Source organism: Physeter macrocephalus, chromosome 15, assembly GCF_002837175.3.
Source record: "Physeter macrocephalus isolate SW-GA chromosome 15, ASM283717v5, whole genome shotgun sequence".
NCBI lineage: Eukaryota > Metazoa > Chordata > Mammalia > Artiodactyla > Physeteridae > Physeter > Physeter macrocephalus.
In genome coordinates, this window is record NC_041228.1 from 47393503 (window position 1) to 47409388 (window position 15886).

The 15886-nt window shown below is 38.2% G+C and overlaps 1 protein-coding gene across 4 annotated transcripts in view; it reads right to left on the reverse strand.

Annotated features, from left to right (window-relative positions):
- Positions 1 to 5849: 5849 nt before the first annotated feature.
- RIPK2 (receptor interacting serine/threonine kinase 2) overlaps positions 5850 to 15886 on the reverse strand; it is a 40811-nt gene continuing 30774 nt past the window's right edge. For 2 of the 4 annotated variants that reach the window (XM_024127068.3, XM_024127069.2), the window contains 4 exons: positions 11568 to 11651; positions 10368 to 10461; positions 8635 to 8790; positions 5850 to 8034 (listed from right to left, as the gene is read on the reverse strand). In XM_024127068.3, the coding sequence (XP_023982836.1) occupies positions 7697 to 8034; positions 8635 to 8790; positions 10368 to 10461; positions 11568 to 11651 (672 nt within the window). In that variant the 3' untranslated portion in view covers positions 5850 to 7696. The remainder of the gene's footprint in view (positions 8035 to 8634; positions 8791 to 10367; positions 10462 to 11567; positions 11652 to 15886) is intronic. The other 2 variants (XM_028500492.2, XM_028500493.2) reach the window with 2 other exon arrangements.

Consider the following 15886-nt stretch of genomic DNA (forward strand, 5'->3'; position numbering starts at 1 on the left):
GGCTGCTTCCCACTACCTATTTATTTTACATGTGTGAGTATATATGTCCATGCCACACTCTCTTTGTCCCAGCTTACCCTTCACCTGCCTGTGTCCTCAAGTCCATTCTCTACATCTGTCTCTTTATTCCTGTCTTCCCCTAGGTTTTTCAGAAACCCCCCACTTTTTTTTTTTTTTTAGATTTCATATATGTGTTAGCATACGGTATTTGTTTTTCACTTTCTGACTTACTTCACTCTGTATGACAGTCTCTAGGTCCACCCACCACACTGCAAATAACTCAATTTCGTTTCTTTTTATGGCTGAGTAATATTCCATTGTATATATGTGCCCCATCTTCTTTATCCATTCATCTGTCGATGGACACTTAGGTTGCTTCCATGTCCTGGCTATTGTTTATAGGGATGCACTGAACATTGTGGTACATGACTCTTTTTGAATTATGGTTTTCTCAGGGTTTATACCCAGTAGTGGGATTGCTGGGTCATATGGTAGTTCTAGTTTTAGTTTTTAAAGGAAACTCCATACTGCTCTCCATCATGGCTGTATGAATTTACATTCCCACCAACAGTGCAAGAGGGTTCCCATTTCTACACACTCTTTCCAGCATTTATTGTTTGTAGATTTTTTGATGATGGCCATTGTGTCCACTGTGAGGTGATACCTCATTGTGGTTTTGATTTGCATGTCTCTAATTATTAGTGATGTTGAGCATCCTTTCATGTGTTTGTTGGCAATCTGTATATCTTCTTTGGAAAAATGTCTATTTAGGTCTTCTGACTATTTTTGGATTGGGTTGTTTTTTTGATATTGAGCTGCATGAGCTGCGTGTATATTTTGGAGATTAACCCTTTGTCAGTTGCTTCATTTGCAAATATTTTTTCCCATTCTGAGGGTTGTCTTTTCGTCTTGTTTATGGTTTTATTTGCTGTGCTAACCCTTTCAAGTTTCATTAGGTTCTGTTTATTTTTGTTTTTATTTCCATTTCTCTAGGAGGTGGGTCAAAAAGGATCTTGCTGTGATTTATGTCATCGAGTGTTCTGCCTATGTTTTCCTCTAAGAGTTTTTTAGTGTCTGGCCTTACATTTACGTCTTTAATCCATTTTGAGTTTATATTTATGTATGGTGTTAGGAAGTGTTCTAATTTCATTCTTTTACATTTAGCTGTTCAGTTTTCCCAGCACCACTTACTGAAGAGGCTGTCTTTTCTCCATTGTATATTCTTGCTTCCTTAATCAAAGATAAGGTGACCATATGTGTGTGGGTTTATCCCTGGGCTTTCTATCCTGTTCCATTGATCTATCTTTCTGTTTTTGTGCCAGTACCATATTGTCTTGATTACTGTAGCTTTGTAATATAGTCTGAAGTCAGGGAGCCTGATTACTCCAGCTCCGTTTTTCTTTCTCAAGATTGCTTTGGCTGTTCGGGGTCTTTAGTGTGTCCATACAAATTGTGAATTTTTTTGTTCTATTTCTGTGAAAAATGCCATTGGTAGTTTGATAGGGATTGCACTGAATCTGTAGATTGCTTTGGGTAGTATAGTCATTTTCACAATGTTGGTTCTTCCAATCCAAGAACATGGTATATCTCTCCATCTGTTTGTATCCTCTTTAATTTCTTTCATCAGTGTATTATAGTTTTCTGCATGCAGGTCTTTTGTCTCTCTAGGTAGGTTTATTCCTAGATATTTTAATTTTTTTGTTGCAATGGTAAAAGGGAGTGTTTCCTTAATTCCTCTTTGAGATTTTTCATCATTAGTGAATAGGAATGCAAGAGATTTCTGTGCATTAATTTTGTATCCTGCTACTTTATGAAATTCATTGATTAGCTCTAGTAGTTTTCTGGTAGCATCTTTAGGATTCTCTATGTATAGTATCATGTCATCTGCAAACAGTGACAGTTTTACTTCTCTTCTTTTATATGTTTTCCCTCTCTTTTATCTGTTTTCCCTCTCTGATTGCCGTGGCTAAAACTTCCAAAACTATGTGGAATAATAGTGTTGAGAGTGGGCCACCTTGTCTTGCTCCTGATCTTAGAGGAAACAGTTTCAGTTCTTCACCATTGAGAACGATGCTGGCTGTGGGTTTGTCATATATGGCCTTTATTATGTTAAGGTGGATTCCTTCTATGCTTACATTCTGGAGGGTTTTTATCTTAAATGGGTGTCAAGTTTTGTTAAAAGCTTTTTCTGCATCAATTGATATCATATGGTTTTTAAACTTCAGTTTGTTAACATGCTGTATGACATTGATTGATTTGCATATATTGAAGATTCCTTGCATTCCTGGGATAAACCCCACTTGATCATGGTGTATGATCCCTGTAATATGCTGTTGGATTCTGTTTGCTAGCATTAGGTTGAGGATTTTTGCATCTATGTTCATCAGTGATATTGGCCTGTAGTTTTCTTCTGATGTGACATGTTTGTCTGGTTTTCGTATCAGGCTGATGCTGGCCTTGTAGAATGAGTTTGGGACTGTTCCTCCCTTTGCTATATTTTGGAAGAATTTGAGAAGGATATGTGCTAGCTCTTCTCTAATTCTTTGATAGAATTTGCCTGTGAATCCATCTGGTCCTGGGCTTTTGTATGTTGGAAGATTTTTAATCACAGTCTCAATTTCAGTGCTGGTGACTGGTCTGTTTATATTTTCTATTTCTTCCTGGCTTAGTCTCAGAAGGTTGTGCTTTTCTAAGAATTTGTCCATTTCCTCCAGGCTGCCCATTTTATTGGCAGGTAGTTGTTTGTAGTAATCTCTCACGATTCTTTGGATTTCTGCAGTGCCAGTTACTTCTCCATTTTCATTTCTAATTCTATTTATTTGAGTCTTCTCCCTTTTTTTCTTGATGAGTCTGCCTAATGGTTTATCAATTTTGTTTTTCTTCTCAAAGAACCAGCTTTAAGTTTTAATGGTCTTTGCTATCGCTTCCTTCATTTCCTATTCATTTTTTTTTTTTTTTTTTTTGGTTCTTCTTTCTCTACTTGCTTTAGGTGTAAGGTTAGGTTGTTTATTTTAGATTTTTCTTGTTTCTTGAGGTAGGATTGTATTACTATAAACTCCCCTCTTAGAACTGCTTTGGCTGCATCCCATAGGTTTTGGGTTGCCGTGTTTTCATTATCATTTGTTTCTAGGTATTTTTTGATTTCCTCTTTGATTTCTTCAGTGACCTCTTGGTTATTTAGTAGTGTATTTTTTTGCCTCCATGTGTTTGTATTTTTTACAGATTTTTTCCTGTAGTTGATAATCTAGTCTCATAGCATTGTGGTCGGAAAAGATACTTGTTATGATTTCAATTTTCTTCTCAAAGAACCAGCTTTAAGTTTTAATGGTCTTTGCTATCGCTTCCTTCATTTCCTATTCATTTTTTTTTTTTTTTTTTTTTGGTTCTTCTTTCTCTACTTGCTTTAGGTGTAAGGTTAGGTTGTTTATTTTAGATTTTTCTTGTTTCTTGAGGTAGGATTGTATTACTATAAACTCCCCTCTTAGAACTGCTTTTGCTGCATCCCTTACCAAGGCTTGATTTGTGACCCAAGATATGATCTATCCTGGAGAATGTTCCATGAGCACTTGAGAAGAAAGTGTATTCTGTTGTTTTTGGATGGAATGTCCTATAAATATCAATTAAGTCCATCTTTTTAAGTGTATCATTTAAAGCTTGTATTTCCTTATTCATTTTCATTTTGGATGATCTGTCCATTGGTGAAAGTGGGGTGTTAAAGTCCCCTACTATGACTGTGTCACTGTCGATTTCCCCTTTTATGGTTAGCATTTGCCTTATGTATTGAGGTGCTTCTATGTTGGGTGCATAAATATTCACAATTGTTATATCTTCTTTTTGGATTGATCCCTTGGTCATTATATAGCATCCTTCTTTGTCTCTTGTGATAGCCTTTATTTTAAAGTCTGTTTTGTCTGATGTGAGAATTGCTACTCCAGCTTTCTTCTGATTTCCATTTGCATGGAATACCTTTTTCCATCCCCTCACTTTCACTCTGTATGTGTCCCGAGGTCTGAAGTGGGTCTCCTGTAGATAGCCTATATATGGGTCTTCTTTTTGTATCCATTCAGCCAGTCTACGTCTTTTGGTTGGAGCATTTAATTCATTTACATTTAAGGTAGTTATTGATATGTATGTTCCTATAACCATTTTCTTAATTGGTTTGGGTTTGTTATTGTAGGTCTTTTCCTTCTCTTGTGTTTCCTGCCTAGAGAAGTTTCTTTAGCATTTGTTGTAAAGCTGGTTTGGTGGTGCTGAATTCTCTTAGCTTTTGCTTCACTGTAAAGCTGTTAATTTCTCTGTTGAATCTGAATGAGATCCTTGCTGGGTAGAGTAATCTTGGTTGTAGGTTTTTCCCTTTCATCACTTTAATTATGTCCTGACACTCCCTTCTGGCTTGCAGAGACTCTGCTGAAAGATAAGCTGTTAACCTTATGGGGATTCTCTTGTATGTTATTTGTTGCTTTTCCCTTGCTTTTAATATTTGTCCATTGTATTTAATTTTTGATAGTTTGATTATTATGTGTCTTGGAGTGTTTCTCCTTGGATTTATCCTCTATGGGACTCACTGTAGGTCCTGGACTTGATTTACTATTTCCTTTCCCACATTAGGGAAGTTTTCAACTATAATCTCTTCAAATATTTTCTAAATCCCTTTTTTAAATCTCTTTTTCTTCTTCTGGGATCCCTATAATTCGAATGTTAGTGCGTCTAATGTTGTCCCAGAGGTCTCTGAGACTGTCCTCAATTTTTTTTATTCTTTTTTCTGCTCTGCGGTAGTTATTTCCACTATTTTATCTTCCAGGTCACTTATCTGTTCTTCTGCCTCAGTTATTCTGCTATTGATTCCTTCTAGAGAATTGTTAATTTTATTTATTTTTGTTCATCAGTGTTTGTTTGCTCTTTAGTTCTTCTAGGTCCTTGTTAAACATTTATTGTATTTTTTCCAATCTATTTCCAAGATTTTGGATCACCTTTACTATCATTACTCTGAATTATTTTTTGAGTAGGCTGCCTGTTTCCTCTTCAGTTGTTTGGTCTGGGGTCTTTTTACCTTGCTCCTTCATCTGCTGTGTATTTCTCTGTCTTCTCATTTTGCTTAACTTACTGTGTTTGGGGTCTCCTTTTCACAGGCTGCAGGTTCGTAGTTCCCGTTGCTTTTGTTTCTTCTCCCAGTGGCTAAGGTTTTTTCAGTGGGTTGTGTAGGCTTCCTGGTGGAGGACTAGTGCCTGTGTTCTGGTGGATGAGACTGGATCTTGTCTTTGGTGGGCAGGACCGCGTCCGGTGGTGTGTTTTGGGGTGTCTGTGAACTATGATTTTAGGCAGCCTCTCTGCTAATGGGTGGGCTTGTGTTCTTGTCTTGCTAGTTGTTTGGCATAGGGTGTGCAGCACTGTAGCTTGCTGCTTGTTGAGTGGAGCTGCATCTTAGTATTGCGATGGAGATCTCTGTGAGAGCTTTTTCCGTTTCATATGACGTGGAGCTGGGAAGCCTCTGGTGTACCAATGTCCTGAACTCAGCTCTCCCACCTCAGAGGCTCAGGCCTGACACCCGGCGAGAGGACCAAGACCCTGTCAGCCACTCAAGTTAGAAGAAAAGGGAGAATAAAAAAGAAAGAAAGAAAGAAAAAAATAAAATAAAGTAAAAAAAAAATTAGAAAAAATTTTAAAAAAAATTTTAATAAAAAAGTAATAAAAAAAGGGACAACGAAACCAAAAAACAAATCCACCAATGACAATAGCTCTAAAAACTATTCAAAAAGAAAAACAAAACAAAAAAACCAAAAAAATTGACAGACAGAACCCTAGGACAAATGGTAAAAGTAAAGGTATACAGACAAAATCACACATAAAATAAACATAAAACCAGAAACAAATTAGATGCAGAAAGCAAACAGCACGTCTACAGTTGCTCCCAAAGTCCACCGCCTCAATTTTGGGATGATTTGTTGAGGTATTCCACAGATGCAGGGTACATCAAGTTGATTGTGGAGATTAAATCCACTGCTCCTGAGGCTGCTGGGACAGATTTCCCTTTCTCTTCTTTGTCTGCACAGCTCCTGAGGTTCAGCTTTGGATTTGGCCCTGCCTCTGTGTGTAGGTCACCTGAGGGCATCTGTTCCCCGCCCAGATAGGGAGGGGTTAAAGGAGCAGCTGATTAGGGGGCTCTGGTTCACTCAGGCCGGGTGGGAGGGATGCGTACAGAATGCGGGGCGAGCCTGACTGGCAGAGGCTGGTGTGACGTTTCAAAAGCCTGAGGCACGCCGTGTGTTCTCCCAGGGAAGTTGTCCCTGGATCACGGGACCCTGTCAGTGGTGGGCTGCACAGGCTCCCGGAGGGGAGGTGTGGATAGTGATCTGTGCTTGCACACAGGCTTCTTGGTGGCTGCAGCAGCAACCTTAGCGTCTCATGCCCGCCTTTGGTGTCCGTACTGGTAGCTGTGGCTCGCGCTTGTCTCTGGAGCTCGTTTAGACGGTGCTCTGAATCCCCTCTCCTTGCACACCCTGAAACAATGGTCTCTTGCCTCTTAGGCAGGTCCAGACTTTTCCCCGGACTCCCCCCCAGATAGTTGTGGATCACTAGCCTCCTTCAGGCTGTGTTCACACAAGCAACCCTAGTCCTCTCTCTGGGATCTGACCTCCGTAGCCTGAGCCTCAGCTCCCAGCCCCCACCCACCCTGGAGGGTGAGTAGACAAGCCTCTCTGGCTCGTGAATGCTGGTAGGCACCGATCCTCTGTGTGGGAATATCTCCACTTTGCCCTCTACACTCTTGCTGCTGTGCTCTCTTCCATGGCCCTGAAGCTTCCCCACTGCCCACCCCCCATCTCTGCCAGTGAAGGGGCTTCCTAGTGTGTGGAAACTTTTCCTCCTTCACAGCTCCCTCCCAGAGGTGTAGGTCCTGTCCCTATTCTTTTGTCTCTGTTTTTCCTTTTTCCCTACCTAGGTACATGGGGAGTTTCTTGCCTTTTGGGAAGTCTGAGGTCTTCCGCCAGTGTCCAGTAGGTGTTCTGCAGGAGTTTTTCCACATGTAGATGTATTTCTGATGTATTTGTGGGGAGGAAGGTGATCTCCACGTCTTACTCCTCTGCCATCTTGAAGGTCCCCCCGGGCATATACTTTAAATATGAGCAGGAAGAAAGGGATAGAACGATACACATCATGCTGTTAACTTTGGTTGTTACCTTGGTTGTTACTTGAGGCTAGAAATAGAAGTAGAAACACATGTTGAAGGATTAACTTTTTCTTTATACACTTTGTATTGCTTATCTTTGAAACAATTTTCTAAAGAACTGAATAACTAACATTTAAAAGTTTCTTTGATTTAAGTCTTCAGAAAGTCAAGCATCTTAAACAAGTAATAAATAATCCACAAAGAAAGTATATGTGAAAATGGTTTCCATGAGAAACACATGAAACCTGAAGACACTGTTTTGTACAATAAAAATATAATTATTACATTGAAAAAATAGTTTCAATTAACCAAAGAGACAAAAAGAATTGAACTATGCAGCAAAAATCACACTTTCTACTGTATTAATTTAAAAAATACTATAATATAATGGAAGGAGACTAATATTTATCTGAAGAAGAAACTTCATTAACGTTTCTAATATTCATATGAATCTCATAAAAACATTATCAAGGCAACAGAAATATAAAATACCCTTTTATACACTGACTTTTATTCTTGAAAAAGAGTTACTTATAGGTTTCTACTGTGAAATAAATTTAAAGATGGAGATTGAGAAACCACAAGTATTTCTGGGTAAGGTTGAAGACCCATCTGCTTGTTATCTTTCAATTTTTGTACTATAACTTTGGCAAATTCTTCTCCTTGGATGTCACTAGTATCCAATAATTGTCTGACTTTTGAGGTCCTCGTAGGTTTGGTACTAATGAGTTCATAGTCCTCCTTCATGATCAAATCCCTGGACAGGAGGGCATCTAGAGATTGGTTAAGGCAGGCTTCAGTCATTTGGTTCACAATATCTTCCCTTTTACTCTGGATCCACTGTTGGGTTATACCAGGCTGAAATCGCTCTGTAGAAAAGCAAGGGATGACAAGTAAGAAGGTGGGGACAGATATACAGCTATGAGTAAAATTAGATGAAAAACAAAATAATAAGGCATAAAACCTAATTTTACTATGATTGTGCTCATATGGAACACCAGTATTTTGAGGGATGATATTTATCTTTAGGAAACATTCATATATTTGGATTATCTCTTCCTTTTCCCTCCAAGAAAAAGCACTGCATGTTTATACACTATAAATCATGGGGGCAAATGTCACTTTTTCTCAGGTTTTTTTTTTAAACATAAAGAATACCTGCATATTTGATAAATAAACAAAAATATATTTACCTTTAGTAACATATTAAGTTACTAATATGTTAGTATTAACATAGCACTCCTCTTAGCACTCCCTCCCTAGATAGATGTTCATGGAATACCATTTTGGCCTATTATTATATATCAACACTCATGTCTTCAGGGATTGGAAGTGCTTTCCTACTTATGGTATGTATATATCATACTGAAGAAATAAAGACAAATAAAACATCGTATAGCAAATCTACTGAACATATGGTTGTGAGATAAATGGCATCATTTACAAAGTGTCTCATAGTACATATTTACCTGAATTTCCCTCTGCTGAGAGTGGATTTATTATTGCTAAAGAGCATGGAGCAGCCCTGTGATCACAGAATGTTGCTCTTTGAGCCACAGAAATGTTACTGTCACAACTGTGATTTACTGGACATTGACGCATCACAGAAAAGTCTTGAGTTTTTCCTATAAAACACAACATTTTCATTAGGGGTAGAATATTCCTTTGCTATTCCTATTAGCTAAAATATGAACATCCGGGTCATAGAGAGGGTAGTATTCAGTGTCTCTTAATTTTTCACTGCATAAGCTGGTTCATAAACCTAATTCCACAAGTAAATATTTTTTAGAAAAAAAAGGTTTATGCTTAATATTTTTACCATATTTCTGTCTGTCCTATGTAAATTATAAATCATAGAATTTTACTTCTTCGTGTGGTACCATATTTTTTCTTCTGTGTCATCTTCCTCCTTCTGCACTTCAAATGTGTCCTCTAAATTTACATATGATGTGTCTTTCTACAGTCTCCTTTGGTAAACTTATTTGATCTCAGGGCCTCAATTGTCACCTCCCTTCCCAAATCCACGTAATTAAATTTTCAGTCTTCAGCGAACCTTACATTTTCAACAGCTCAAATTAAAAAAAAAAAAAAATTAAAAACTTAATTATTCATCTTAACTTTAAAACCTGTTTCAACTCCTATTTCTGTTAATAGCACCAATGTTCTTCCAGCTAAACTTGTTCAGCATTATCTTTTTTTCTCTCTTCCTTCCTGCAAGTGAAAAGTGTGTCCTCTGTAACATCTCTCACACTATTCTCTCCTTCACACTCTAGAGCAGGTCTCATAATCTCTCACCTGTAGTACAATAATAGACCAATAGTCTCCTAACTGGTCTCCCCACCCTGAATCTCCTTTTCCCTTTCAAAATATCCCACATATTCCATCCAGGATAAATATTCCTAAAGCAAAAAATTTTATCATGTCACACCCTTGCTCAAAAATTTGCAGTAATTGCTCCCTACCCAAGCAAAAGAGCCTGAATGGCTTAGCCTAGTATTAGAATTCATCATGATATGACTCTACCCTCCTGATCTTTTATCACCTTTCATTCACCCTCTTCACCAGCTAAACCCAACTACTCACTGTTCTCTGTTTTCTTGCTTCTTTGCCTCTATGCTGTTCCTTTTGCCTGGAATGCCCATCCTTTATAACTATAGGTCCAACCTTCAGCCAGAAATAATTTCTTCATGATGATAACATGGTGTAGTAGTGACATGAAAATATTTATCAAAAAGACCTGGCTTCAAATCTTGGATTTGCCAGCTACTAACTATGTGATCCAGAAGTCTTGATCTTAAGAATCTGTAAAATGAGGAATATCTCCCTCACAAGGTTGTTGTGACAGTACTTTGTAAAAAATGTTACTCTTCCACTATACTACCATAGTGCTACATCCTTATATCTTTTACAATACATTGCTCTTTGTCTAAAATTATGGTGACTTAGAAACATTTCTCCTCTTTCTTACAAGAGATTTTAAAAAATATCTTTCTGTAGTGTCTAACATAATGCTTTTAATACTTAAATATATTTGTTTAACATCCCACTACTATTTTCACATCTTTAGACTGTCACTTTTAAAAAATGAGTTATAAATACAAATGAAAGACATGTTCCATACAAACCATGACTGCTTGCAAGGATATGATCTTGAAAGAAAATTGAAAACTTGCAAGTAATACTGACTGAAAAATTTACATACTAGATAGAAAATCATTGTCTTGAGGAGCTGACAGGGACCTTGAGGTTCCAGGAGAAACACTAGTTTTATGGAGCTGAGAGGAGCCACAGGATTCCTAAAATAAATAGAAGATAAATGATTTAGGTTAATGAAAAATCATTTTAAAAGTTATACAGCTTTAATTTCTAAACAGTTCCTGCTTTTGGCTTATCATAAACAAAGAATCAAAACTAATACAAATTACATTTTACAAAATTAAACACATATGTGAAGTAACAAAAAAGTGAACTTGATTTCTTTATCAGGTCAATTGGATGGGTGGGGCAATAGTTAAATATATTAGAAACCATTATTTTTTCAATATTTTGTACATAATCTCAGAGACTCTGTCCAGCTCATGAGAAATTTGAGATCTGCAGCTCTGATTACCTACTGATTTAGAGCACATGCCCATTCTCAATGCCTCAGGTTCCTTCAACATGGAGGAGTGGGAATCCACGGAAAAAGTAATATAGAAGTTGGATCCAATCCTAGCTCTGTCATGGAATTACTACCTAAGCTTCGACAAGGCATTTAAATAATTTGGCTCTCAGGTTCTTTTTCTGTGTATTTATCTAAAAATGAGCATGTATGGTTTCAAAGATCCAATGATGAGATAGTGAATATAAAGGTGATTCAAAAACTACATACTGTGTTTTAAGATTCATTTTGAAGGTATTATTACTTTTCTGAATCTGCAAAGAGAACATATCTTATATATTCTTAAAAGAAATCACTAATATGAAATAATTCTGAATGAATGCTACTAAAGAAATCCTTCTTTTTGGATAGCCACACAAATGGCATTTTCTTTTTATTAATCATTGTAAGAGGTTAAGAACAAGGCAGGTATTATAGCTTTTTTACATTTGAGTAAGAAGGTATAAATATAGTGGCAGAACTGTGCCAATGATTTGTCTGTGTACTACCCTAGAACACCATCCATTACATAAAACAAGGACAGGGACAGAAGTCAATGCCCAAGAAAGAAAGGACTGTGATTTGATGAGATGAACAATGAACTAAGAATCAGAAGAGCTGGATTTCAAATTGGAGATTCCCATTCTAAAATCCTAAAGCATCCCTGGACTTTAGCTTCCCATCTATAAAAGAGTGAGATAGAAGAAATGATTTCTCATATTCTTCTCACATTTTGAGTTTAATCAACGTAATTATTTTTACCTCCTGTGGACCATAATTTACAGGTATGTTCGGAGATAACTCCATTTTCTTCTTGTCACATAAGTGAACGGTACTTGAAGCACTCTGTAATAAGAATAAATATATGTACTTGAATTAGAGATAATTAGAAAATTATATGAGTAAAATACAATCTACTTAACATATTTTATATGTTTACACAAAATCAATAGAAAGAAAATCTCAATCAGTTGAGAATATAATATCTAACTTAAAGGCAGAGATAGTGTAGAATAGGGGAAATAACTTTAGAGACACAGGCTTTGAATCCTGCCTCATATTAACTGGTTACCTTGAGCAAATTCATCTTTTAAAATGGAATAATATCTACATGCAGGATCCTTCTAGAGATTGAGATAATGAATATGAAGTATCTGGTTCAAACTAATACTTAATATATTTCAATTCGTGTGTATATCTATCTATCCATAATTATTAAGCATTTACTATAATTTAGGTATCATGATTCTAAGTACTATTATTATTTTCATTTTATAGATAAGAAATTGAGGGCTGGACTAAGTAAAGGAGGAAGAGTGCCCTAATGGAACGATGGGGGCCAATGAGATCTGGTTTAGATACCAGGATACCTGTTTGACGTTGGGCATGTGACTTAAACTTAGTTTACTTATCTGTAAACTGGAGGTGAGAATACCTATTTTGCAGGATTACTGTAAGAAGGATTAGAAGTAATATATGCAGAGGCCCTAAGATTACTTTGTAAGCATTCAGTAAATGGTAGCTATTAAACAGATGATTTATTTAAACACTATGCCTTTGTACTAAAATTGTTTAGTGATTCACTCCTGTCTCTTTAAGCCAGACTTGGATTAGCTGCCATCACTATTGAGTGATTTAAAAACAAAACCATTAGTCTGCTTTTCTTCCCCAAACCAACATAACGTCAAATGCTCTACAGAACTTCAGAAATTGGTGGGATCCACACCCAGCCCTTCATTATTCATACTTAACAACTTTCTGCTCCATAACATGTCTAAGAAGTTTTAGGAGAAAAAAACTACTATTCATCTATGTATATAATCTATGGGGCATAGTACTTTACACACAGAAGTCCAGTGAACATTTGTTAAATACATTTTTATATGAACCTTTAAATTTCATCTTTGGATCCATTTCTGTTATGTCAATTTCTTCTGTTCTTTTAAATTTATTAAAATATTTCTTGTTATACACTATCATTAATTACTAACATCACTTTTCATAACTGATCAGTTAATGATAATTCAAATTATTTATGAACTAGTGAGTCAGTCCCTAGAAAGAAATAAAATGACATATCAAAGAAAAACTTTTTTTGATTCAGTTTTTACTGCTCAAGACATAAGAGATACTATCTGTGAAAACATAAATTATAGGAGCTAGTTCAAAGAACTGAAAAAAATGTAGGAAACTCAAACAAAACAAGTCACTCTAAATTGTGATCTTTGTTTTCAGAAATTTCTTTATGAAAAATCTTATTATCTTAATACATTTGTATTCTACCCTTGGCTCTGCCATTAGTTAGCTGTGTAGAGTGTTATGTGACTTAATTCCCTATACCTCAGTTATCTCATCTATAAAATGGAGATGATATTCTTTCCCTAACAGTTTTACAGAATTAATACAAGGATTTAAAAAAAAAAGAAAAAAATAACGACAACTCTGAGTGAAAACAACACAGCAACTTAAAAACAGTGACCAAAGAAAGTATTGCTATTAAATGATACTCAAGTATTTAAAAATATACACTAAATTACTTCATTTAAGAAGCAAAAATTTCTCCCCCAATTAATGGTTTTAAATATAGATCCTAGTATTTAAGTTGGTTGGGGACAAAAAAGGAACTGAATTGGTTCTCTTCCAGTTCAGTTTCTAGAACCAAGAAAACAGACCCTTCTATCCACCTTTGCTTGGCAGAAGAGGTGAAAGTTGTGAAGAGAGAAAAGGGAACTAAAAAGACAAAGCAAAAATAAATGTTAACAGAAGTTTGTATCTACTAAGAAGTGGAGAGATTGGAATGTTCTGGAAAAGACTGCCTACTCAGAAGCAGAGAAGTCAATGAAAACTTATCAAAAGATTAAAGCACAGTTCCTCCTTAGTTCCTTAAAGAACTCAGGCACGAATACTGCCACCATCAATTTAAGTTTGGTTAAGGGCAGTTGTTTTCTTTATGCACTTCCCTTCTAAACCAAAGATTATGTTAACGGATCAAGCAAACTGCAAGAGGCAAGCAATGTCATTTAGTGATAAATCAATTGTAGATTATGCCTGTTCACAACCTAAGAGATTGGCTAATAACTGATGGTTTTGATTATCATATCTCAAATGCAACTTAATGAAACCCAGAAAGTGTTAAACTAGGCTAACTTTGTCCCTAAAGGACTGTAGTTGCTTTCTAAACAATTTTTGATAGCAGCAAGAAAACCTTGCAGTAATGGGTCCCTTCAATTGTTTTTCTGATCTACAAGAGCAGAATGAGTAAATAAGAGAATTGTTCTAGGTAATTCATATCAACTGCTACTTTGGTCTATGGAACATGGAGTGTTTGAGTGGGAAAACAGAAAGATATATACAAGCCACAGAAAATACACATTTGGGCCTCAGTTTTAACAAAAATTCTACAGCTTAACTTGGCAATAAAGTGTAATAACCCAGACTCGGAGAGAAGATGGCAGAAGACTAAGACACGGAGATCAACTTCCTCCCCACAGATACATCAGAAATACATCTACACGTGGAACTGCTCCTATAGAACACCCACTGAACACTGGCAGAAGACCTCAGACCTTCCAAAAGGCAAGAAACTCCCCATCTACCTGGGTAGGGCAAAAGAAAAAAGAATAAACAGACACAAAAGAACAGGGACGGGACCAGCACCAGTGGGAGGGAGCTGTGAAGGAGGAAAGGTTTCCACACACTAGAAGTCCATTCGCGGGCGGAGAATGCGGGTGGCGGAGCCGGGAAGCTTCAGAGCCACGGAGGAGAGCGCAGTAACGGGTGTGGAGGGCAAAGCGGAGAGATTCCCGCACAGAGGTTCGGTGCCGACCAGCACTCACCAGCCCGAGAGACTTGTCTGCTCACCCGCCAGGGCGGGAGGGGGCTGGGAGCTGAGGCTCGGGCTTCAGTCGGATCCCAGGGAGAGGACTGGGGTTGGCTGTGTGAACACAGCCTGAAGGGGTTAGTGCACCACAGCTAGCCAGGAGGGAGTCCGGGAGAAGTTTGGAACTGCAGAAGAGGCAAGAGACCTTTTCTTCCCTCTTTGCTTCCTGGGGCACGAGGAGAGGGGATTAAGCGCGCCGCTTAAAGGAGCTCCAGAGACGGGCACGGAGCTGCCGATGAGACAAGAGAATTTTTCTTGCCTCTTTGTTTCCTGGTGCGTGAGGAGAGGGGATTAAGCGCGCCACGTAAAGGAGCTCCAGAGATGGGTGCGAGCCGTGGCTGTCGGCGCAGAACCCAGAGATGCGCATGAGACGTTAAACCTGCTGCTGCCGCCACCAAGAAGCCAGTGTGCGAGCACAGGTCACTCTCCACACCTCCCCTCCTGGGAGCCTGTGCAGCCCACCACTGCCGGGGTCGCGGGGTCCAGGGACAACTTCCCCGGGAGAACGCACGGCGCGCCTCAGGCTCGTGCAACGTCATGCCAGCCTCTGCCACCGCAGGCTCGCTCCGCATCTGTGCCCCTCCCTCCTCCCGGCCTGAGTGTGTCAGAGCCCCCGAATCAGCTGCTCCTTTAAACCCGTACTGTCTGAGCGAAGAACAGACACCCTCGGGCAGCCTACGTGCAGAGGAGGGGGCAAATCCAAAGCTGAACCCCGGGAGCTGTGCAAACAAGAGGAGAGGGGGAGGTCTCTTCCAGCAGCCTCAGAAGCAGCGGGTTAAATCTCCACAATCAACTTGAAGTGCCCTGCACCTGCAGAATACCTGAATAGACAGCGAATCATCCCAAGTTGAGGAGGTGGACTTTGGGAGCAAGATATATTATTATTTTCCCCTTTATTCTAAATAATTATTTTATTTTAATAACTATATTTTATACTACTTTATTTTATCTTCTTTCTTTCTTTCTTCCTTTCTTCCTTTCTTCCTCCCTTCCTCCCACCCTTCCTGTCTCCCTTCCTCCCTCTCTTCCTTCCTTCCTTTCTTTATTTCCTTTCTATTTTTTCCCCCTTTTATTCTGAGCCATGTGGATTAAAGGCTCTTGGTGCTCCAGCCAGGTGTCAGGGCTGTGTCTCTGAGGTGGGAGAACCAACTTCAGGACACTGGTCCACAAGAGACCTCCCAGCCCCACGTAATATCAAACG